Source organism: Ictalurus furcatus, chromosome 26 (assembly GCF_023375685.1).
Source record: "Ictalurus furcatus strain D&B chromosome 26, Billie_1.0, whole genome shotgun sequence".
Lineage (NCBI taxonomy): Eukaryota > Metazoa > Chordata > Actinopteri > Siluriformes > Ictaluridae > Ictalurus > Ictalurus furcatus.
In genome coordinates, this window is record NC_071280.1 from 6,044,494 (window position 1) to 6,070,771 (window position 26,278).

Below are 26,278 nucleotides of genomic sequence, written 5' to 3' on the forward strand. Positions count from 1 at the left end.
ACAAGGGCTTCATTAGTTGCCCCAGGTGTGCTTGAGCTGGAACACATGAAATACTTGAATTGGCTAGGGGCAGAAAATTTAGGAAATACCTGAACTGGCTAGGGGTAGAAAATTTATGAAATACCTGGACGGGGCAGAAAAAGGAAGCGATCAACGGATCAGATCTGCAATCAGATTTCTGAGAAGGCAGGTTGTGAAAACCCCTCGAGTGACTGCAAAAGACCTGCAGCAAGACTTGGTGGCAACAGCCACTGAGATTTCAATGAGCACAGTAAGGTGCGTACTAAACGCAGAAGGTTTCCATCCCAGAACTCCAAGACGTTCACCACTACTGACCCAAAATCACAAGAAAGGTCGGCTCAAAATCATATAAATAAACCACGGAAGTTTTGGGATTCTGTTCTGTGGAGCAATGAAACAAAACTAGAACTTTTTGGAATGATGGATCAGTGGTATGTCTGGTGAAATAAGAATGAAGTAAGAACACTCTATCTACAGTCAATCATGGTGGTGGCTCGGTGATGCTCTGGGGCTGCTTTACATCCTCTGGCACTGGAAACCTGCAGCGTGTGGAAGGCAAGATGGATTCATTGAAGTATCAGGAAATCCTAGGAGAAAACGTCATGCCGTCTGTGAGGAAGCTGAAGCTTGGGTGTCACTGGACCTTCCAACAGGACAATGATCCCAAGCATACCTCAAATTCCATCAAGGATTGGTTGAAGAAGTAGTCCTGGAAGACTACCACAGACTAGAGTACCAAGGAATGAGGAACGAGGAATGGGCTAAGATTCCTCAAGAACATTGCTAGAAGCTGGTGTCTGGCTCTGCATCTCATTTGCAGCAGGTCATAACAGCAAAAGTGTGCTCTACTAAGTACTAAAGATGATTGCCATGAAGGGGTTGAATAATTTTGAAAATGGAGGAGTCATTATAAGTTGCATGTTCAGTTGAATTTGGGGAAACCACTTGAAGCATTCGTTGTGTTGAACTATTTCAATTGCTTTTGTTTGATTTGTTCACTGCAAACAGCTGAAAGTCTGTAAATTTTGACAATAAACCTGATTTGCACTGGGGGTTGAATAATTTTTCATTTTTAATAAATAACTGTACTTCTTGCATATTTGTGATTTTTCTAGTGTTGTCTGTTTAGTAGGTTAAATGTGCACTCATCAAGACCAATTCCTCATATTTGTAGCATACCTGGCAAATGAAACTGATCTAATTCTGATGCATTTTTGCCACCAGCTCATTTTCTCAGACACACATCAAATTTGTCCCTTGTAGACAGATGTGCAATAGGAAAGGTAAACAAGGGGTTGTATTAGATTTTTTTTTTTGTTCAGAAAGGATGGTGATTTGCATCCAATTGTACATCTGACAGGTAGCCTCTCTATAGGGTCCCCTCAGGTTCACCTATGAGTCTAGCATGCAACTTCCCCCTTGTGCTAGAGTCCCTTAAATACCCTAACGTTGATGCTGACTTCTTGCTAGCTAACTTTTGGCTAAAAGCATCGGGGAGTTGCATGCTCTGGCAGTAAGCTCGCCAGATGTTTCAGGGGTGACCTTGTGGATGAATCCAGGACTTTGGCCCAAGGTCATATCTTATTTGTGAAACAGTCCAGTGACCTTGCAGCCTTTAATGTGGTGACCCAGAAAAGAATTCCTTCCTGTGTTCAGTATGTGCTCTGTGGTGCTCTATAGTAAAGCATCACTTGTGAGCCTTATTTAAAGGGATACCACTCCAAGAAGTCTGTGCTGATGCTTCCTCTGTATCATAAAACACTTCCTCTAGATTCTATAAGGTTAACATCACCTTTTCCAGTAATACATCATACATAACAATATTAGAAGATCTCGACATGTGTGCACACATACAAGGTATTCAGGTGCTTCACAGCACTATCATAGAATTACATTAATATATGTAACTATCAACTTCAACGACAAAATCCTGTATAAAAAAAAAAATTGAGGCATAAAACTAGTGTCAATTCAACACTTAAAAGTGGTTATAGCAGAAAGTACAATGAAGTGTTATGTTATTTCAAAACCTAAAAACAAACCATAATCTCTTTCATCCTCTGTTCCATGATTGGGTACTCAGTTACAGCTGTAGAAGGTAGTTTGTCTTCACATTGTTGCATCCATGCCATTAGGGCTGCCATTACTTCCTTGTAGCGTGTAGGTGGAAGGCTAGTCTGGACTAAAAAAAACAGAGAAGAGAAAAAGATTGAGAATACATCTTAATTGTTAATTTCTCAAAATGTTTGTATTTTTGTATTTTGGTTTTACTTCAAGGAATAAACATACTGTACATAAAGAAATTAATCAGAAAATAAGCCTAAATTATTAGCAAAATATATTAGCTACACCATGAATATAACATTTGTATTATCATTATACAAAGTACAACAATCTATAAATATATATGATACAAATTTCAAAATTATATTTGTCAGTTAAATAAATAAAATCTTTCACTGAATACTATATTCTCTCAAAAAAGGTGTAGCATTAAACATTTTTAAACAATAATCAGAACTGTAGCTTGCCTACTGCCTTATAAACCAAACTGAAATAGCCTCTTCCAAACTCTAAACTGGAGCTATAGTAGTGCTAATATGAGTCATGAGTTTATTGTAGAGCTGTTGTTTGTATGGAAACTGTCATTCTTGTGTGCATATACATTATGAGCTAAATGAAAACCAAATCCAGTATTCCTTATTTACCTTAGAAAGATTCTAACTAACTTTTACTTGTGCTCCAAAAGTGAAATTCTCTCCAGTGTGTTTACATATTTGTAAATATAAAAGCATCTTGAATGTCATTCAGTGATGAGTGAGAAGAAAGTGCTGGTGAATGGGTGTCATTTACTCCTGTTGGTTTTACTTCCACAGACAAAAAATAAATAAATAAATTGTGTGTGCTAATGGAGTAAAATAAATAAATAAATAAATAAATAAATAAATAAATAATTCAAGAAAATAAAAAAAAAAGACATTGTCTCTCTGCGGCTCACACACACACCCACAGCCTCAACCCAACCACCAAACTTCAATACCCACAATGCAGTGCAGCTAAACATTAACAATTTACTCTCTAACACTAGTGTACTCTGATGTGGAGCTCCTATGCAAATTCCATAATGGTTTGCAGATCTGGTAATATAATATAATCTGTGATGCACATCACTGGATATTGTGACAATTGTAATATCATGTTGGGATGATACAATCGTTTATATCACACAAGCTTAATAGAGGGTCACTGCTGTTGAGTAGTTATCTGGCTGGTGGTTTCTGTTGAGCTTCATTGACACAGTCCAAATAACTCATGTAAACTGAAATTAACCTGCCTCCTCAAAACGTTTAAATCTTTATTTACTCCGAAAGTGACATTAGTCAGACATCAGTGACTTAGAAACTAATCAGTGTTCAAAAGTGCATTTTATTCTAAAGCTAGACTTAATCCATGTCAGGGAAATCAGACCTTGGTGTTCCATGCGTAATGACAGTTAATTGTCTGATTCACATTTCACAAATGAGTGATTTGTTCTTCATTTTTAAGAACACTTAATTGATGAAATTTTCCAGACAGAAATTAAGCCTAGCATAGATGTGTGTTCACTAGCTTTGAAATCATTATGATGCTCTGCTCATGCCCAGACATGATGTTCGTTCATGGAGAAAGAGACAAAAAGAGAGAGAGAGAGAGAGAGAGAGAGAGAGAGAGAGAGATCATAAATGTAAGTGAAATCACTGGGCTCAGGTATGAAGATATTGGTACCAGTGGCTACTTTTTGCAAGGATGAATATTAGGTAGTCCATCAAGTCCAGTCCCTCATTCAAGTTTAATGATAACAGGCTAATGATAAGCCTGTCAACTGTCTGCTGAAAACTGATAGGCTGTAAGTGGCAAATCAGGTGATCTTTAATTTACCATGAAAATAGATCAAACTAATTATGAGCTACTACTGTTTATGTTAACCAAGCCCAACATAGGAAGATTTGACTGGCATATTGTTTACTGTCTTCAAAATCCAAAACAGTGTTTGATCCAAACCACAAAACCATCAAAGATTAGTTGAGAACAGTAGTTTTAGGAATCAGTGCTAAAAATTCTGACTGTATGATTATCATTTTATATATGGGTGCAGGGCCCCATAAGTATACACAGCTGTGAGTGAATAATGTTGTGTTCCACAGTCCCTTCATCAAACATTACTCACTTAATACAAGCTGTTTCTCTCTGGCCTTTAGGTCTGAAAGAACATTCTGGTAGTGGTCCTGGAATGCAGCTATATCAGCATCAAAGAGCACCTGTGTTTCCTCTTTCTCTCTTAGCTCTCGAAGTTGTTCACGTAAGTGCTCCACTTCTGGTTCAAGCACAGACAGACGAGCTATCTCATCCTAGAAACAGGAGTAAACATTTGGTCTATCAATGATATTGATAGAAAACAATGAAGAAATTAGAGCTGTAGCAATGTGTCAAATGTTCATGCATACTGTAGTAATTTCAAATATCATATAACTAACAGCATTAAATGTGGTCAGACATAACTGATCGTTTATAAAGAAAATATATTCAGTTTGGTAAACAATGAATTGAGCAATGTTTAATTAGAGAAAAAGTGACATTGAATTTTTCTATAAATAAATATAATTCTGTTATAAATAAGTATAATTCTCTTCCTCGCACTTGCCCTGCTCAGACCACTCCGACAAATCATGCCTGAACTTTTTCAACCGTGCTATTTGCTAGACTGCTAAAACGGGTGTGTAGACTTTTTATATTCAATGAATATATCCCTGTGTTTGTATCATGCCTTCACAAAGTCTTTTTTAAAAATTTAATTATCTATAAACATATAAAGGTAACAAAGCACACAGTTATACACTGTAATCTATGTAAGAAAAGGGTACACGTTGTCGTTAATATCAGACACAACGTAACAAAACAGATACAACACAATATATAACAGACGAGTGCAATGTATATGTTGCAATCTATTGAGTATTGTGTTATCTTGAGATACACAACACTCAATACATATAGGACTGTATTTGCTGTTAAGAAGAACGTCTAAGCTCCAAATGGGCCAGGAAGGATCGTTGTGAGTTTATTTCTCCGAGTTGCTGTGAGTTGTTTTCTAATGAAGAAGGTTTACCTAATAGGTTAACCTAGTAGTGAGGCTATTTTTGTTCTATCTTTCCTTCCAGTATATAAGCAGTATGATCTTTTTGGTTTGTGATAGTAGTACAAATGGTTGTAGCTGGATATTATGAGATGATGAGAGGACACTGAGTATTGTGAAAGACGGGCAGAGTGAGAAGCTGAGGATCACAGGCATCTTTCTCAATACTTCTGACCAGAACGTCTAGATGAATGGAAATGACCAGAAAGGAGGGGAGGAAACAATATTTAAAAGATATTTTGTGTGCTAATAGTTTTGTTTAGCTATGGCAAGCTTTCATCTCAAAGAGATTCCTGGAAGAGTAGACTGAACCTTGCCACATGTACATACAATTGCACATTCATTGCAGAATAAAGATGATTAATGGTTGAGAACAGTTCTAAATATGAACAGCTAAGTGTGCATTTACAGGATAAACAAAGGTAGGTTTTAAAAAAAAACAACCTTAATCATGTTCTAGATTAAAATACTAACAAAACATTCTTGTGCCAATTCCACCTGTTGTCATTATAAAAGATGCTGCCATGGTTGGGAAGATTTCAGGCAACAAGTAAAATGGTGAAGGGGAAGGAGCTTCCTAAAGTGCATAGGGTAAAACTCTTATGATCCTTATCATGTGATGAAGCCATATGATCGCTTCATCACATGACCTGAAAGTCAAGCTCCTAAAAGTAAAATAACTGGATTAATTAAATAACAAAGCACTTTTACAAAGAGGCCAAACAGGAGAGAAACCTTTTAAAAAGCATGAAATGGTTTTGATTTGTGTGAATTTGCAGACATGTTATTCATAATCATTCAATCAAAATAGACTGTTACTTGATTTTAATGTATAAAATGATTTTGGAACAATTTTAATGATTTTTATAGTGGTATAACAACACAATTAAAAAAAAAATGCAATGAGTATAAGATGCCCCTATACAATAGTTAAATTTTTATGCTATAACAACAAATATTATGCTAATTGTTTGTTGGTTTTTGTATTATCTTGTTCTCGCTAATTTCATATGATTTACTATCAAATTCATTTGACAGTAAATGAACATTCTTCTTTCATCTTATGGGGGATTGGAATGGAGTGTGAATTAACTAGTCCACAGTTAAGTACGGAGACTACTTATTTTATTTTGTGTGAAGTCATTAAAGTCCCCTTAATCCTATTTCATTTGTTGTCTATTAGGGACGCATAGTTTTACACATGCAGTGGGTAAAGGGCATTACCTGGAAAGACACAGGAATAGACAGTCCTGCATATGGACACAAAACAAACAGACATTGAAGGATACACCTAAAGAGGAATAGGACCCCATGCACACTGGAAAACACAGATGGTTACCCGGCAGCGCTCAAGCTGGATCCTCAATGGTTCTGGCTCACAGGCTGGAGGTTGCTGAATTTTCAGCCAGTTCTCTGAATTTGCTACCATCTGCTCCAAGTTGTGGAAGAGATTGTAGAAAGCCAGTACTTTAGTCTGGTAGGCCAGCCATGCTAGCCTCTCAGCCAGCAGAGAACAAAACTCAACCCACCGGGCATGTAACTGCTGAGCGGCTTGTTGAATATCATCAGAATTCTGCCCATCTATGAAGGAACATTTTTCAGTATTAAATTTGGTATGAAGAATATTTGGCTCATGAAGAATATGAAAATTCCCAAAAACCCATAATGCTTGGTTTCTACTGACTCCACTTGACCTGTAGTCTATTCCCAAGAGCAGGATTTGCGGTTTAACCAGATAACATAACTTCAGAGTCACAAAAATGTGTCATTTTTCTTCAACATAAATTCTGGATGCAAGCTTCAAGGCTCTCAAAGTGGGGTTTGGGGAGTGTTTAGTTGTGGAAATCACAATCTTATTACGTTCTTATAGTTATTAGCCTATTTAACTAGACTATTGAACTGAATGGGTTTGATCCAAACAAGTATGCTTATAAATATGTAAAAAAAAAAAAAAAATAAGTAGGCCTTGTATATGGATAGAATGACAATAAAAACTAGGTTACAGCATCTAATCTCTAATAATTAAAGCCAACTTGGATCTAATGTGTTCCCTCAGTGAAACATTCAGGAAAAAAAAGCTCAGTGTCTCCAGCAAATAGCCAGAACATTACTGCACACACTTAATTAATGGGCCTGATATTTTAATAGGATTATGTTCATAAAATAAATATGTGCTTTGGGAGTCAGTGGAATTATTATTTTTACAGTTAAAGGGTCCCTGGCTCAAAAGGTTTTGAGAAACCCTGGGCTTACCAACTGTAATCTTTTGCAGTGACTCCCTGTGTCATGTCCACACAAGAATCGGCATCCAACTACACTACCCATAACACCACGCGGCCTACAAACACGGCCACCAAGGACACCATCTCCCATAACACACGGCCCCTCTGAACTGATTACTGATCAGCACGCCTGAACTCTAACACACACGGACAGTATATAAGGACTCTTAGTGCACTCACCTAACTGTGAAGTATACGCTCTTTGTTCCTTATCAGTCGTTACCAAGCCATTCTTGCTATTATAGTCTCTCAGGTTTTTTGATCCTGTGTTCTCGATTCTGATTTTTTGCCTTGACCTGTTCATGTTTTTTTGCACATCACCTACCCATTGCCTGTTTTTAAACTTTGTCTCTTTCTAACATTTTTGGACTTTTTGCCAGCTCCCTCAATAAAATTACTCAGTACCTGCATCTGTGTCCGTATCATCCACCTGACAGAATACTTTGCCGTCACATGGATACAGCAGGTTATATGGAGTGACATCAAGTGTTGATGGCACAGGGCTTCCTCATCTGAGAACAAAAGCTGATAACCATGCTCAGCACACAGTTAGCACAGCTCTGTGCCTTTGCTAACTTCCCCAGCAGTGACCTCCCTATCTGCTTCTTCGTTCATCACACGTCCAGACTAATATGTAGTCGATCCTGCAAGACGCAAGGGTTTCATGCTCCGATGCTGACTCTGCCTCTCGGGTCAATATAGAATCCCAGAGCAAACTAAGATCATGCAATATGTCACACTGCTGACCACCAAAAGCCCTGGCATGGGCCATGGCTGTATGATCCCAAGGGGTTGAGCATACAGCATCCTACAAACTATTCCATCAGTTTTTCCCAGCGTGCTTTTTGGGGGCAAGCAGGACTAACTGAGCACCGCAGAGTTTGCCCTAAACTTCTACATGCTATATGTTGGAAGAGGCTGAAATGAGCCAGGCTATCCACCAGGGACCTCTGCATTGCCACAGGTTGGAGGAAACGCTCTCATTTCTACATTGGGCCACTCAAGATTCTACAGAATATCGAGGTAACGTACAAGCTGGACCTACCACGTCACAGCTGCCTAGCTCCAACATTTCACGTCTCATTTCTGAAACCAGTTACACAAGGTCCCCTCGCCAAAAGCAAACCCCCTCCCACGCCTCCTGCACCCCTACAAATTTGGCCGCCAATGACTCCAACTCCCCTCATACACAATCCCTCTCACCTGATTACTGATCAGCACACCTGAACTCTAACACACATACACATAGTATATAAGGACTCTCAGGAAGAGTAGTATAAAAAAAATTGCCAAATAAAGATGTACTAAATTGGCAGACTCTTACCCAAAAAGACTCTTACCCAAAAAGAGTGCTCTATTACATGCAAACGGTGCTTTAACACTTAGTGGGTGTGCACACTTAAGCAACCAGGTTATTGGGGGTTTTTTTCTTCTTTTTTTCCTTTGTATTTGTTTTGATTAAAATGTAAATGTATTTGTTTTGATTAAAATGATTTTTTAAAAATTAAAAATATTACTACTAAAAATATTAAACCCAAAGAAAAGTCTTTAAAAAATGTGTTTACCACTTGTGAGCTGATCTACTAGAGCCTGAGCTGACCGCGTTGCTTCCTGTAGCTTTCTAAGCTTCTCTGGTTTTTCTTTATCAATTGCCTACAAGATAATTAAAAGAGATAAAGATGACATTGCTCAATATAAAATGGTGTTCATAATTTAATAATACTTGAGTTAAAAAAAAAAAAAAGAGTTTATTTTAAAGCTTTCAGGTAACCATTTATTCAGTGGCATCTGTATCATACTGTCTGATCTCACCAAGACTTTCTCATAGAGGTCTGCAACACTGCCCTCTTTGCGTGAAATTGAGAATTCGGGACTCTGTAAGGTGGCTTCTGAGCGGGTCATGAAACTGTGAATCTCAGTGAAATCCACATCAAATCTGAAAAGACAAATTTATGATCAGATGCGTAGAACAATGTTGCTGATTTTGTGTCTTATAGTTAATATTAGTGCTCAGAGAACTAAGAGATTATCAATGCTGTAGGTATTTTAAGTTGCTGCAATATAAAGCAGAGCACTTGTAGGAAGAAAATTTAAATCAAGCATCACTGCAATTGCAATCAATTACAAAAAATCAAGTTTGCACAGTGCAGCACAGTGACATTTTGATTTCATGTCTACATTTTATTGGTCTTTAATAAGTGTACAGTGTTTGACCAGAGCTATGCAGAATCAATACATCTTTTGAACACATGAAAAATAAAAACCCCAGTTAAAATATGTGCATCACTACACCCCTAACAAGCAAAGACTTGGATACAAGTGTGAGCATTTCCAAATTCCAGTCTACTATTTTAGTCAGTATGAAGGAAAGGGTCAAAGAGTTAAAAATACAGTCTTTTTTTCCCCACAGGTTAGACTAACATCAGGTGATATTGATGCCTGCCAGATACTGAGCTCGTGTAAGAGATAATATCACCCAGATCATAGCGGGAGAGTGGTTTGAACTGTAGCAATGTGGCGGGGCGAGAGGTAGTGGGAGACCGATCACAGGCAGGATGGTTAATACGAAACCTTATGCTCTCAATCTAAGGAGTGATTTAAGAATGGAACTGCATCAGCTGAGGAAAGTAGGAAATCATGTGTTAAATTGCACAGCACTGTGATCAATGAGACAAGTAAGTATACAGTAAGTATAGGCAGTTCATGAGAAAAAGTCAAGTGTGTGACCTCGGTAATGAGTGGGGCCCAACACTGACAGAGAGATTGAACTAGACGAGCAGATACAGGAAGTCAGGAAGCAACCAAATGCTTAGACGGGCAGCATGCATGGTGAAATCAGCAATAATGAGAATACTGTCATGATGAGAAACAATGTCAAATAGAAAATCAGAAAAATTTTCAATAAAATCTCCGTTGGGTTTAGGGGGCCTGTATACAAACGCACATTACACTGGTACTGTGAGAGCCGTGCTCGGCATAACTAGACTAGAAAATCTAGGCGAGATGAAGAAACAGCAATCAGCAGGGTTAACTTCAACAAGGGGGGCGTGATTTCTGTCGCTAAGCCAGGTCATGAAGAGAAAATCCAGACTGTGAGACACAAAAAAGTAATTTAAGACTAATTCAACCACAGATCGTCATGAATGGAGCTTTAGTCAAAAGGAGCTTGCTAACAACTAACCAATATTACACTTCAATATAACACTTTATTAGAGGACAACCTGGAAATTAGTGAATGCTCTGAAGACAGTGAGTGACACTTATTCTTCATAGACACACTGTAATATTCCATAAACTTTCTTTTTTCCTAAATAGTTAATTACAGAACATGGGTATATGCATTACTGCAGTTTCAGGTGCACCATTTCCAGGTGATTTAATGTACTAAATGTGAGAATTATTTAATATAGACCATTGCGACATGTAATGAAGAAAAAGATTATTAAGGATTGAAAAAAAATGATAAACAAAATTAAATCATTACAACGTTCTAAGTAATAATTAGATATTAGATAATGTGTGGGAAATTATTAATTTCTTACTTTGTAATAGCTCTGTTCACTCTGTACATGTTCATTAGTGAATAATGCCGCTTGCAGTCATGTCATGGAGATTAGTACAGAACGTTCTTTCCTCTTACATTGACACAAACATGTTATTGTCTTCAGGAATGTCTGCACATCTGCTAAGACCTTGAAACCACCAAACTGGCTCAAACCTCCTAGAACTCCCTTTTTGAGACTCACAGATGTCCAGCTCTCCTTATCTTAAAACTTATATAGGGCATGTGAGAGATGAGTCCTTCCGAGCGCTCTCATCTTCTATCCTGTATTCATCTCTCTCTGTAATAAAACCACCTTATCTGAGAGGACGAGTCTACTAGTGTGTCTAAATTTCCACCACAATAGATTAGATAATACAGTCCCCTCTGAAAGTATTGGAATACAAATTACTGGATTACTGGAACCATTTCCTGTGGTCTGATGAGACCAAGATAAACTTATTTGGTTCAGATGGTGTCAAGCGTGTGTGGTGGCAACCAGGTGAGGAGTACAAAGACAAGTGTGTCTTGCCTACAGTCAAGCATGGTGGTGGGAGTGTCATGGTCTGGGGCTGCATGAGTGCTGCCGGCTCTGGGGAGCTACAGTTCATTGAGGGAACCATGAATGCCAACATGTACCGTGACATACTGAAGCAGAGCATGATCCCCTCCCTTCGGAGACTGGGCCGCAGGGCAGTATTCCAGCATGATAACAACCACTGCCTTGCTAAAGAAGCTGAGGGTGAAGGTGATGGACTGGCCAAGCATGTCTCCAGACCTAAACCCTATTGAGCATCTGTGGGGCATCCTCAAACGGAAGGTGGAGGAGCACAAGGTCTCTCACATCCACCAGCTCCGTGATGTCATCACGGAGGAGTGGAAGAGGACTCCATTGGTGAACGCCATGCCCAAGAGGGTTAAGGCAGTGCCGGAAAATAATGGTGGCCACACAAAATATTGACACTTTGGGCCCAATTCGGACATTTACACTTAGGGGTGTACTCACTTTTGTTGCCAGCGGTTTAGACATTAATGGCTGTGTGTTGAGTTATTTTGAGTTATTTTGACAGCAAATTTACACTGTTACACAAGCTGTACACTCACTACTTTACATTGTAGCAAAGTGTCATTTCTTCAGTGCTGTCACATGAAAAGATATAATCAAATATTTACAAAAATGTGAGGGGTGTACTCACTTTTGTGAGATACTGTATGTACACACACATACATACATACGTACACACATATACACATATATATATATACACACACACATACATACACACACAAACACACACACATATATATATATACATATATTTATATATAAAATGTCACTACAAAATGCAGAAAAAAAATTTCATGCTGTTGCTACATTTGGACTATTGTAATGCTTTGCTGTCTGTGTGTTTGATGGGTTGCATAAACAAGCTCCAGATATTTCACAATGTAGCAGCATGTTCAGTTACTAGAACCAGAAGGTTTGACCACATCACACCTATCTTATTCCCACTCCATTGCCTTTGCACTGCATTTAAAATTTTGCACTAATGATAAAATACTACTATATACCTATAAAATACCAGTAAAGTACTGAATGGGTTCGTGCTACATTACCTGTGTTAATGTTTATGATCCACCACACCAAAAGGTGCAGGCTCTTGGTATCTAGGATAACAAGAACTACAGCTGGTGCCAGAGCTTTAACCACCCCAACCCAGGACCCTATTCTGCTCCTGCCTGGCCCATTTTGATATTTTACTTCTGCTTGGAGCTTCCTTCACTTGGGAATCACTCACTGCTGCTGTGGATGGCCCCATATTGCTAGCCTAAAGTTTCCCTTGATTTTGCTATGGATGGTGCACAGATACCCTAAAGATGACTGGGGATGTTCTCACTCGGATAAATGATTACACTTGCTAAAAACTATGCTCATGTCTCATTCATTATGCAGTGGATAAATTCACCTGTATATTACAGATGTAAGACTAAAACTCTACTGAAAAAAACTCCCCGGATGCTTATTCTAAAGTTCTTTCCAACACACTTACCACTGCATAACACTAAAGTATATCATTGTCGAATAGTAATGAATAGCAATGATTTACAGAAGAATATGTATCTACTGTTCAGGTGATTGTGGACATCAAGCATATCAAACAGAGAAACTGATATGTTTAATTGTTGTTGGTTTTTTTTTTAATTCACAGCAAAGTGTGTCTGTAATTTTCGTCCAGAAATCCCTTGCACCCTTCCTGAGGCCAAGTTACAAAGCAGAATGGCTTGTGTCTGCAGGAAGCAAACAGTCCACAGCACACTAGGGAATATATGACACATATATGACAGCTTGGGACATACCAGATTGGTCACTTAGAGCAGGCTCTAATAAAGTGTTGTACAGCACCAGCTAAGCCCATCCTTCTTTTATACAGTTGCATTCTTACCTGAATGACTGGTCTAATTTTTCTTAATTTATAGATCTATTTTGGCTTGCATTCTTTTTTTCATATGTAATACTTCATAAATTACTGGCATTAATATGTAATGACTGGGTTTCGCAAAAGTTTAATAAAATTTGTGTGCGAAAGTAAAAATACACAGGCTATTTAAACTTGACGGTGCAGTCCATATATAAAAGTCCAATATCCCATCAGAATTTACATGATTTGAAGCCAATCAGTCAAGGTTTACATTAGTTAGTCTTCTTATATATAAATTTACACACACTCAGGAGCACCAAAAATGACGGGATTTTCAGGAATAAAAAATTTCTTGTGGAAATGCTCCTATGAACAATTTACAAATAAATCTGTTTGTATGCAGCTTGATACATGAGGCCTATCTTTACAAGTGTTTTTGGAGAGTAGTGGAGTATGAAACATCATGCAAGTATGATACAAGTAATTAAGAGGTCCCTCCTGTTCACACAGTGTGTTAGTGCAAGGAAACAGTAAAATGTGCAGGGCAGCTATAATTCATGACCAGGACTGGGAAGCACTATACCACTTAGCATTACCACATTAAACACATTATTAGGCAACTACTCTTTCATGTAATTATCTAAATCAGCCAATCGTGTGGCATCAGTGAAATGCATAAAATCATGTATACACAGGCCAGCGGCTGTTCACGTTAACCACTAGAATGGGGCAAAAATGTGATCTTGACAGTTGCATGATTGTTGGTGCCAGACAGGCTGGTTTGAGTATTTCTGTAAGTGCTGATAACATGGGATTTTCACACAACAGTCTCTTGAGTTTTCTGAGAATGGTGCAATAAATAAAAAACATCCGGTGAGCAACAATTCTGCGGACAGAAACGCCTTGTTGATGGGAGGGGTCAATGGAGAATGGCCAGACTGGTTTGAGCTGGTAAGGGTACAGTAACTCATAAACTCTCTGTACAACTGTGGTGAGCAGAAAAGCATCTCAGAATGCACAACACTTCGAACCTTGAGGTGGATGGGCTATAACAGCAGAAGACCACATCGGGTTCCACTGTCAGCCAATAACAGAAAGCTGAGGCAGCAATGGGCACAAGCTCACCAAAATTGGACAGCTGAAGACTGGGAAAACTTAGCCTGGTGATTAATCTCGATTTCGGATGAGCCACACCGATAATAGGATCAGAATTTCACCACAACAGCATGAATCCATGGACCCAACCTGCCTGGTGTCAACAGTCCAGGCTGGTGAAGGTGGTATAATGGTGTGGGGAGTGTGTTCTTGTCTCATTAATACCAATCAATTGTCGCTTGAATGCCACAGTGTATGTGAGTATTGTTGAACCTGAAACAAAACCTCACCTCTTGCGAAGCTCTGAGTCAACAACAATCTGGCGCTTCTTTTGAGGTGGAGGGGTAGTCAGACCCTCTTTAACGTGCTTCACCACTTTTTTCTGATGCATGGTAATGCTGGTTTCCACAGGAGTGTGTGTGCTTTCAGACTGGGATGCAGTAAGAGTGGTTGAAAGCTAGGAGAAATATAAGTCAATGCAATTATTCAATGTGTTGTTCAAAGCCAAGTGAGATGACACTGATATACAAATGTAAAGAAAAAGTGGAACAAAAAAGGTGTAAAGTTAGTACAGTGAGATCAGATAAATATTTCATAAACTGTAAAATAAGAACAGGATAATATAGATAAACTTCACCTTGGTGCTTGTGAGCTGAAGTGACTGTACTAGTTTGTCCCACCGCTGAGCAAACTTTTCTAACTTTGCTTCAAGTTTTTCTGATGCCGGCTTATTCCTAATGCTGGACAATAGATCTTGAACAAGGGAGCAAAGTTTGTCCATGGTCTGTCTTTTGAGCTCAATGTCTGCTTTCAGAATCTGTGTGATACAATCACTTTTCAAATGTATAAACATATTTATATCACTTTTCATCTTCTAAATATGTGTATAGTTGCTAGTTCTTACATTTGTCTACACACCCAACACACAAACACCCCTCATTAAAAGTACTGAAATGGCAAGGCCAATTCTTTTGTTTTTGTTATACACTGTAGACATGTGGGCTTATGATAAAAAGATGAATAGATTAGAAGATAGATCAGAATTTCAGTTTTCATATTTACATCTAGATGTGTTAAACAACTTAGAACAGGGCACCTTTGGTGGCAGACCACCCAATATTTAGGTTAGCAAAAGTATTGAAACACATAGGCTTTGAGTAAATTAAAGTAAATGCACTTAATATTTGAGTATGCTTGAAGCCCAAGCCTTTATTAACTCTTGGCTATTCAGTCATATGGCTGAAATGCGTATGCATGTTTTTTGTAACTGAAAGACACACGAGCGACATTTTTCTACACTCCAAGCAAAACTGTTTTGAGTGACACGCAATATTTGGTTGTATATCCTTTGCTTGCAATAACAGCATCAAGCTGGCGACCCAAGGACATCACCAAATTGTTACATTCTTCTTTTGTGGTTCTTTTCCAAGACTTGAACCACAGCTTCTTTCAGTTGTTGTTTGTTTTGAGGGATTTCTCCTCTTCAGGAGGTGAAATGCTGCTCAAATGGGTTAAGGTCTGGTGACTGACTTGGCCAGTCTAAAGCCTTACACTTTTTCCCCTGATGTCCTTTGCTGTGTCGGCAGTGCGTTTTGGGTCATTGTTTTGCTGCATGATGAAGCTCCTTACAATTAGGCTGGGCATGTGTCTATAAAATGGCAGACAGAATGTTTCAGTAAACTTCTGAATTCACACTGCTGCTACCATCATGAGTTACATTACTAATAAAGATTAGTGAGCCTGTTCCAAAAGCAGCCTTGAAGCCCAAGCAATGGGCTACCTCCACCTTGCTTGTATGTTTCGGATCATGAGCAGATCCTTTCTTTCTCCACACTTCGGCATTTCCATCACTTTGGTAAAGGTTAATCTTGGTTCCAGTATGTTTGTGGCTCATCTCTGTATTTATTAGCAAATTTCAATCTGGCTTTCTGATTCCTACTGTTGATGAGTGGTTTGTATCTTGCGATATGGTAAGTTTTCTTCGAATGGTAAATTGTGACACCTTCACCACTGCCCTGTGTAGGTTGTTGGTGATGTGACTGTTGATTTTGAGGTTTTCTTCACAGTTCTCACAAGGTTTCTGTCATCAACTGCTGCTCTTTTCCTTGGCTGACCTGTTTGATGTCTTGTTGTTGGTACACCAGTGGTTTCTTTCTTTTTCAGGACATTCCAAATTATTATATTAGCTATACCCAATGCTTGTGCAGTGGCTCTGATGGATTTTCCATCGTTTTCCCTGGCTTTTCTCCCATAAACAGCTCTCTGAACTTCATGTTAATTCATCCTTTTTAACAACAAATGCAGTCTTCACAGGTGAAACCTAGGGCTCGACCCAAACATAGACTTTCAATGCTATTAATTGTTCAAACAATCAATCTAACATTGCACACCTGGGCAACAAGAAACACCTGTCAGTCATATGTTCCAATATTTTTGATCACTTGAGAAATGGGTGGGTTCAAACAAAAGTTGCCATGCCTAAGTTGTGTAACAACAAGCTGTTTCAATTAATTACTACTCCAAATTCAGACTGTTAAAAAAGGGGATAAATACTTATTAATTAAGCAGTTTTTAGATTTAAAATAAATATTTCTGAAGACATGTAAATAATCTACTTAATTTTATTTCAGTAGAGTCACTTCAAAAGGAGCAGGGAAAAAAATAATTTTGCTGTTAAATTTGATGTTGCAACACAGCAAAAAGCCAAATAATCACTAGGGGTGAATACCTGAGGCACTACTACAATACTTGGAGGCACTGTATATACAGTGCCCTCCACTAGTATTGGCACCCTTGGAAAATACAAGCAAAGAAGGCTGTGAAAAATTGTCTTTAATTTCTAACCTTCTGATCTTTTGTTCAAATAATTCACAAAAATACTCTGTTCTCATGCATATCAATTGCAAACGCAACATCAATTTATCGAAAAATATCTTTGTTAAATATAGGTGTGCCACAGTTATTGGCACCCCTATGAATTCATATGAGAAAAATATATTTGAAATATATTCCCATTGATATTTTACATTTTTTTTAGTACACCTAGGTGACTTGGAACAGGAAATTGTTCAACCATGATACAAATATGACACATAGGCCAAATTCCCTTAGTCATTCATAAAAATGGGTAAGACCAAGGAATATAGCTGTGATGTGCAGCAAAAGGTTGTTGAGCTTCACAAAATGGGAAGTGTCTATAAGAAAATAGCACAAGTATTGCGAATGCCCATTTCCACCATCAGGGCAATAATTAAGAAGTTCCAGTCAACTGGAAATGTTATGAATCAACCTGGAAAAAGACGTGCGTCTATATCGTCTCAACGCACTGTGAAGAGGACGATTCGAGTGGCCAAAAAAATCTCCAAGGATCACAGCTGGAGAATTGCAGAAGTTAGTTGTGTCTTGGGGTCAGAAAGTCTCCACAACTACAATCTGAAGTCACCTACATCACCACAAGTTGTTTGGAAGGGTTTCAAGAAAAAAGCCTCTACTCTCATCCAAAAACAAACTCGAGCGTCTTCAGTTTGCCAGACACTACTGGAACTTCAAATGGGATCGGGTTCTATGGTCAGATGAAACCAAAATAGAGCTTTTTGGTAATAAACACCAGAGGTGGTTTTGGTGCACACAGAGAGGTAGCCGTATGGAACAGTACCTCATGCCCACGGTTAAATATGGTGGTGGATCTTTAATGTTTTGGACATTGACCTGGACATGACCTGGACATGACCTGGACATTTTGTTAGGATACATGGCATCATGGACTCTATCAAATCTCAACAAATATTAAATGAAAACCTGACTGCCTCTGCCAGAAAGCTTCAAATGGGCCGTGGTTGGATCTTCCAGCAGGACAATGATCCAAAACATACATTAAAATCAACACAAAAATGGTTTACTGACCACATAATCAAGCTCCTGTCATGGCCATCTCAGTGCCCTATCTCTAAACCCATAGAAAAGCTGTGGGGTGAACTGAAGAGGAGAGTCCACCAGTGTGGACCTCAAAATTTGAAGGATCTGGAGAGATTCTGTATGGAGGAACGGTCTCAGATCCCTTGTCATGTATTCTCCAACCTCATCAAGAATTATAGGAGAAGACTCAGAGCTGTTATCTTGGCAAAAGGTGGTAGCACAAAGTATTGACTAAAAGGGTGCCAATAATTGTTGCACATTTAACAAAGATTTTTTTTGATAAACCTGTGTTTTGTTTGCAATTGTTTGATATCCATGAGAGCAGAGTATGTTTGTGAATTTTTTAACAAAAGATCAAAAGGTTAAACAATAAAGACAATTTTTCACAGCATTCTTTGCTCATATTTGCCAAAGGTGAAAATATTAGTGGAGGGCACTGTTTGCACATAACCAGATTTCATACTTGATTTACTAAAATATTCTGTTGTAAAGCTATGTAAAAACATGCTGAAAATACTTTGAACAGAAGAATAATGTACACAATAACTTACAGCAAGTTTTCTGAGATTCGCCGTCACTTCATTGTGATCAGTGGTACCACTGCTTTGGATAGAAAGAAATAACTGCTCCTTCTGTGTTAGCCAGGACTCAAACATATGCTGAAAAAATATAGTTGGTTGGGTGGGAACACAATCATGAAGTGAAGGACTTCTGTTCCTTATGAGCATTGTTGTTTAAAGGGTTATTTCAATACATAGACACTGGTTAGTTCTGGTGGCTTTGTTGACACCCTCTGCAACCGTAGCCCTTATTAACATTACCAATAATCGTAATAATGAAATAACAATAAATAAACCAAATATACGATGTACAATTTGATGAAAATATTGTACTTTAGTTGAAACTAAAGCCTTTTTGTTCCTCATCAGTACCTGTTCCTCAGTGAAATCCTGCCAACTCCTCAGGATCTTCTGAATAAGGACCCACCGGTCCTCCGTCCATTTACAGATGGCTGCCCATCGCTCTCCAAGGTTCTGTGTGATGAACATACAGGTAATATACTAGTTTTATTCACTAAAAGTAAGGGTATGAAGGCTCCCAAACCCAAAGCAAATGCTGTTTGCTGCATTCCCATTGAGGAGGGATGATAGGAAGCCCTAAGTACTATACTTGACATTCTTGTCAGATGTAGATTACAGTAAATTACATGTTTTCTTCCAAGCATGCTATTTCATGACAATACTGAAGGAGGAATTATGCAGATGAAAGGGGTTATTACTGAGCATGTACTGTACAGTGACTTGCAAAATCACAGAGTGTCTCAAAAGTCCCATACATAGGAGAAATTAACACTTTTTAGCAAAATGACTTTTGCTCACACTTATATATTTTATACTTTATATACTTATGTAAATTATGTAAAGTATGAACCCCATTATGAATGCATCATAGATTTGGGGAATTAGTAACTACGGGGGCAAATACATTTACACACAGTCCCAGTTGGTGTTTTATATATATATATATATATATATATATATATATATATATATATATATATATATATATATATATATATATATATAAGGTTTATGTTCACAATCGATTAGTTGGCCGATTATTTTTGATTAATCGGATTTTGGAGCCGGGCAACTTCCAGTACCATTCTTTCATTTATTTAAAATAAAACCCACAAGCTGAGTGTTACAAATATAAACTTAAGACACACAGACTGACACCAGAATATATATATATATATAATTTAGGACTGTTATTCAGTGCTTTTTTTTTGCATCCATAAAAATACATAAATAATACATAAATACTTAAATAATACAATATAAACTTGGTGTGACATTTCATTTGACTCTCTGAATTATCTTTTATTTATTTTATCCATCAATGCGACACTTGAACTTCTCTACCACTCATAGGTTTTTGCAAATTATCATTTCATTTGTAAATACACTTAAAATAAATCAATGAACGATCGTCAGCTCAGCTAACGTGATATTTGTGAATGCATGCGAATAATCAAATTGATAAATTTATAACTTCTCATTTGAATATATTTTGATACATTTAACAAAAAAAATATAATATTTAAACATTTTAAAAACTTTCCTACGGACCCCCTGCAATTACACCACTGACCACTGCACTAGACCGTAGAGTATATAGTGCATAGTGTAAGTGTATAGTACTTCATTTGGGACACAACTTTAGTATTTACTCTCCGAAGCATGTTTTCAGAACAGAAGTAACGTAATGAGTAAATGCACCGCGCGCAGACCAACTAATTGATAATGAGATTCATTGACAACGATTTTCATAATCGATTATTATCGATTTTATCGATTAGTTGTTGCAGCTCTAAATATATATATATATATATATATATATATATATATATATATATATATATATATATATATATATATACACATACACACACATACATACACACACACCCCCATTGGGAAAATAATAAATAAAATCAATATATTAGATATTTAAAAATATTACATAATTCATAACCGATACCTGTTTGTCATGTATACACCAATCATGATGTGGCCCAACAAGCTCAAATTTCATTGGACATGTGGAGCGGAACGGTAATGTGGAATGGAGAGGTAATTTCCTGGTATAATTTATAAATCGGTTGAAAACTGCAGAGCCACCATCTGTTTTCAGATGAGTATCATTCTTTCCAATCTGAATGGACAACCAAATTTGCATTTGTAGAAATGCGTTAATGGTAAGTAGTGTTCAATTTACTCTCACTTACGTATTGCATTTGGTATTGTTTTACCATTGGATGAAGCCAGTTATCCAATCATTTAATCATGTGGCAGCAGCACAATGCATGTGTGGTCTTCTACTCATGCAGATATAGGTGAAGAGCTTCAGTTAATGTTCACATCAAACATCAGCAAGAGAGAAAAAAAGTGACTCTAACTTTAACTGTGTCATTGCTGTGGGTGCTAGATTGGCTAGTTTGAGCATTTCAGAAACTGCTGCTCTCCTGTGATTTTACCACACAACAGTCTCAAGAGTTTACAATGAATGGTGCGAAAAACTAAAAAACATTGAGTGAGTAACAGTTCTGTGGGCAGAAATGCCTTGTTTATAAGAGAGGTCAGAGGAAAATGGCTAGATTGGTTGGACCTGGCATGAAGGATAAAGTAACTCAAATAATCACTCTTTACAACCATGGTGAGCAGAAAAGCATAATCAGCATGCACAAAATACCAAACCTTGAGGTGGATGGGCTACAACAGTAGAAGACCACATTGGGGTCCACTCCTGTCAGCCAAGAACAGGAATGTGAGGCTATCATGTGCACAGACTCACCGAAAGTGGTCAGTTGATTAGAAAAATAATCACCTGGTCTTTTTCCAGTCTTCAACTGTCCAGTTTTAGTGAGCCCATGCCCATGACAGACTCAGATTCTTGTTCTTGGGTGCCAGGATGTTCCACTCACCAGCTTTTTTGTTTTTCGTACCATTCTGTGTAAACTCTAGAGACAGTTCTGTGTGAAAACCCAGGAAATCAGCAGTCACTGAAATACTCATACCAGCCCATCTGGCACCACCAGCCATGCCATGGTTAAAGTCACAGAGATCACTTTTTTCATTCTGATGTTTGATGTGAACATTAACTGAAACTCTTGACCTGTATCTGCATGATTTTATGCATTGTGCTGCTGCCACATGATTGAATGATTGTATAACTGCATAAATGTGCAGATGTACTGGTGTTCCTACTAAAGTGTCTTAAATGACTTGTTTTTGTAATCAAGGGTTGAGAGTGCTGATAAGAAATACATTCAATTCAGAAATTAATAATCTGTAATAAGTAATAATAATTGGGGCGGCTGTGGGTCAGGTGGTAGAGCGGGTTGTCCACTAATCGTAGGGTTGGTGGTTCGATTCCCAGCCCACGTGACTCCACATGCCGAAGTGTCCTTGGGCAAGACACTGAACCCCAAGTTGCTCCCGATGGCAAACTACCATGGTCTGTGAGTGAATGAGTGAATGGGTGAATGACAACAAGTGTAAAGTGCTTTATAGAATTGCTAAAGTTAAAAAAAGCGCTACAGAAGTGCAGACCATTTACCATTTAATAAAACTGCTAATTACATAGATAAGTAATTACTTAATATTAACTTTTTAAATGAAGGGAATACATGTAATATGTGTATAGTTTATTTTAACATTATTTATGTATTTAATGAATTATTCTACTATTTATTCATTTCATTCTGACGTCAGTGCATGTAAAATAATTTAATCTGTCATTGAGGGTTAAGGATGCCAGTACTGAATATTCACCTGTAGTTTCTCCTCCAGTGCGGCAGTAGCACCGTCTCCACTGCTTTCATCCACTACTACAACCATGTGAGTCAGAGAGTTCACTCGTACCTGTTCCATTTCCAGATCCTCTTGTAACAGCTTTATAGACACAATAAACAAAATAATAATTAAATAAACAAATGTCATATGAAACACATATATACAAACCCTATAAAGCCAAAGGTTTCTGGATATCTGACCATCGCACCCACATGGGGGATTTCCCTAAACTGCCACAAAATTTGCAATGCACAATTGTGTAGGATGTCTTTGTATGCTGGAACATTCCAATTTCCCTTCACTGGACCTAAGGGGCTTAAACATCCAGTATGACAATGCCCCTGTTCACAAAGCAAAGTCTATGAAGACATGGTTTGCCAGAGTTGGAGTAGAAGAACTTGACTGGCCTGCACAGAGCTCTGACCTGAACCCCACTGAACACCTTTGTGTTGGATGAATTGCACACCCTCAATGGATATCAGTGCCTGACCTCACTAATGTTCTTGTGTTTGAGGGTTTTCCAGACTTGTTCGGTTTCAATGATCCAAGTTGTCTCAGATCCATGACTCAGCTTTTTTTTTTTTTGCATATGTGAACACAACAAATAAACTCTGACCCCTCTAAAGTGACCCACACCATACAGTTCATGATTCATGATGGTTCATTTGTGGTGAATTTTGTGGTCCAATTGATTTGTGCATTGTGAAAACAAAGTGATCTCAGTCTGCTTCACATTTTGCTTTATGGATAAAGAACTTGATATGTACTACTGTACATACGTAGCTCCTGTTTTCCGTCACCTAACAAAAAAAATAAAAAAAAACTCATATGGCTTTCCATGGGGTCATGCGGTCCCACAACAAGGTCAGCAGAGTAAGGTGACAACATGACAGATAAGCTAAAAAAAGTCACTGTGGCACTAGTAATTATGCTATAGAAGTTGTTAGGCAACAGAAATATCAACATTCCGTTAGTGACACGAAAAAAAGTCACTGTATAATACTATTAGTAAGCAGTATGTTTTTAATATATGTAGCGTATGCATGTATTTTGTGTACCCCAAACACTTACTCACATCTTGAGTTGATTTTTATGCTTCAGCATAAAAAAAAATTCTGGTATTTCACTTCAAATCTATTTTGCCTTCTTCTATTTCAGCAAATCACAGCATCATTCAATTCAATTCAATTCAGTTTTGTTTGTAGCGCGCTTTTAACAATGGACATTGTCCCAAAGCAGCATTAAAGAAATATATAAATTCAGGATATAGATTTTAAATGTATGAATATATCCAATCATGTAAAGCAACAATTTTGAATGCCATTATTCAGTGTTACACAGCTATCAGGGAGTTTTCCTTGCCATCGTCGCATCTGGCTCGCTCATTAGGAATAAATTTATCATTTATATCAGGATTTTATAAATTTATAAATAGATGTATAAGCTGCATTGTAACAATGTACACAGTTAAAAGCACTATACAAATAAAATGTCATTTAATTGAATATTACACTATGGTAATAGAGTCATGGTGTGAACAACAAGTGGTCTGAGATCTCATCAATGCTACTGTAAATGTCCAGAAAGAGAATTGAGTCCCCTTGTATTGTGAACACCAGAAGTACTGAGGCCATTTTCAGCTAGTTCCCTTTCAGGTCCACTTTAACAGGTCTGAGAATGGTTCATTTAAAAAGAACTATATGTGAAAACACACTGAATGGGTAAATGTCCACACCCACACTCCAAAATCTAGTGGAAAGAGTGGAGTTTATTATAACAGCAAAGCGGGGACTAAATCTGAAATGGGATGTTCAACAAGCACATATGGTTGTAACTGTCAGGTGTTCACAAACTTTTGGCCATATAGCGTTTATAACACCATTGCTTTCTTTCCCATTGCTAATCTTATATATCTGTACAGTGGTGCTTAAGAGTTTGTGAACCTTTTAGAATGTTCTATATTTCCGCATAAATCTGATGTAAAACATCATCAGATTTTCACACAAGTCCTAAAAGTATATAAAGAGAACCCAATTAAATAAATGAGACAAAAATATTATGTATGGTCATTTATTTATTGAAGAAAATGAGCCACCATTTCATATCTGAGAGTGGTAAAAGTATGTGAACCTTTGCTTATTGTGCAGCAATAGCTGAAACTAAACGTTTCCAGTAACTGTTGATCACTCCTGCACATTGGCTTGGAGGAATTTTAGACCATTCCTCAGTACAGAACTCACATGAACGGCTTGCTTCAGGTCCTTCCACAACATTTCCATTGGATTAAAGTCAGACCTTTGACAAAGCATTAACTTTATTCTTCTTTAACCATCCTTTGGTAGAATGACTTGTGTGTTACGGGTCATTGTCTTGTTGCATGAACCACTTTCTCTTGAGATTCAGCTCATGGACAGACATCATGACATTTTCCTTTAGAATTCACTGATATACTTCAGAATTCATTGTTCCATCAATGATGGCAAGCTCTCCTGGCCCAGATGCAGCGAAACAGGCCCAAACCATGATACTACCACCAACGTGTTTCATAAATGGGATAAGGTTTTTCTGCTGGAATGCACCATTTTCCTTTCTAGATACATAATACTTCTCAATTAAACCAAAACGTTATATTTCGGTAGGGCAGAAATGTTCTTTTTGGAGAACAGTGGCTTTGTTCATGCCATGATAAACTTAGACAAATATGTGTTGTGAAGCTCAGACTTAAATAAAACAGGGCACTCACTCACACCTAATTGTCATCTCTTTGATTGAAACCACCTGCCTCTAATTTCACCTTCAAATTAACTGCTAATCCTAGCAGTTCTATACTTTTGCCACTTACAGATGTTATACTGTATAATTTTTCTCCATAAATGACCACATATAATATTTTTGCCTCATTTTTTTAATTGGGTTCTCTTTGTGTACTTTTAACACTTGTGTGAAATATTTGTTTTGATGATGTTTTAGGTCATATTTATGCAGATATACAGAAAATTCTAAAGGGTTCACAAACTTTCGAGCTCCACTGTTTATTTGGTCTGAATACATCTTCTTTAGAAAATTCAGGCAAGCAAAAAATAATCAAGCAGTAAAAAAGGTGGTTTCTAAATTTCAAGAACCTGAATTTTTACAACCTGATTTCCCCACTAGATTTTTTAAATCTAAATTTATTACTACCTATATTATTAAACCTAAATTCTCAATGGCCTGAATGTCAAAGAAGTGAATTACCTCCATAGACTCCATAGTCAGCTTTAGGTATAATTTATAGTAATACTTCTATGTGTCAGTGCTACAATTAACCAACTACCAAATCACCATAAGCATTCCATTTCTGTCCACGAAACAAATCAACCCTTAATAAATTAGCAGAAAACATCAATACTACATGATTAGTTTTGTATGTAAACTGTCTCATTTCATTAAATGAGGGAAATACAAATATGTTATAAAGATTTTTAACTCTGGTT

At 37.5% G+C, this 26,278-nt stretch overlaps 1 protein-coding gene across 8 annotated transcripts in view; it reads right to left on the bottom strand.

The window, feature by feature from the left end:
- The window catches only part of dmd (dystrophin), a 252,578-nt gene that overhangs the window by 186,085 nt on the left and 40,215 nt on the right, over positions 1-26,278 (bottom strand). For all 8 annotated transcript variants that reach the window (XR_008384779.1, XM_053615384.1, XM_053615383.1 and 5 more), the window contains 10 exons: positions 22,785-22,904; positions 19,380-19,481; positions 18,999-19,106; positions 15,170-15,349; positions 14,823-14,989; positions 9,289-9,412; positions 9,042-9,129; positions 6,534-6,775; positions 4,229-4,409; positions 2,064-2,203 (listed from right to left, as the gene is read on the bottom strand). Coding sequence is in view for 7 of the 8 variants with exons in the window: in XM_053615384.1 (XP_053471359.1) it covers positions 2,064-2,203; positions 4,229-4,409; positions 6,534-6,775; positions 9,042-9,129; positions 9,289-9,412; positions 14,823-14,989; positions 15,170-15,349; positions 18,999-19,106; positions 19,380-19,481; positions 22,785-22,904 (1,452 nt within the window). In the remaining variant the exon portion in view is untranslated. The remainder of the gene's footprint in view (positions 1-2,063; positions 2,204-4,228; positions 4,410-6,533; positions 6,776-9,041; positions 9,130-9,288; positions 9,413-14,822; positions 14,990-15,169; positions 15,350-18,998; positions 19,107-19,379; positions 19,482-22,784; positions 22,905-26,278) is intronic.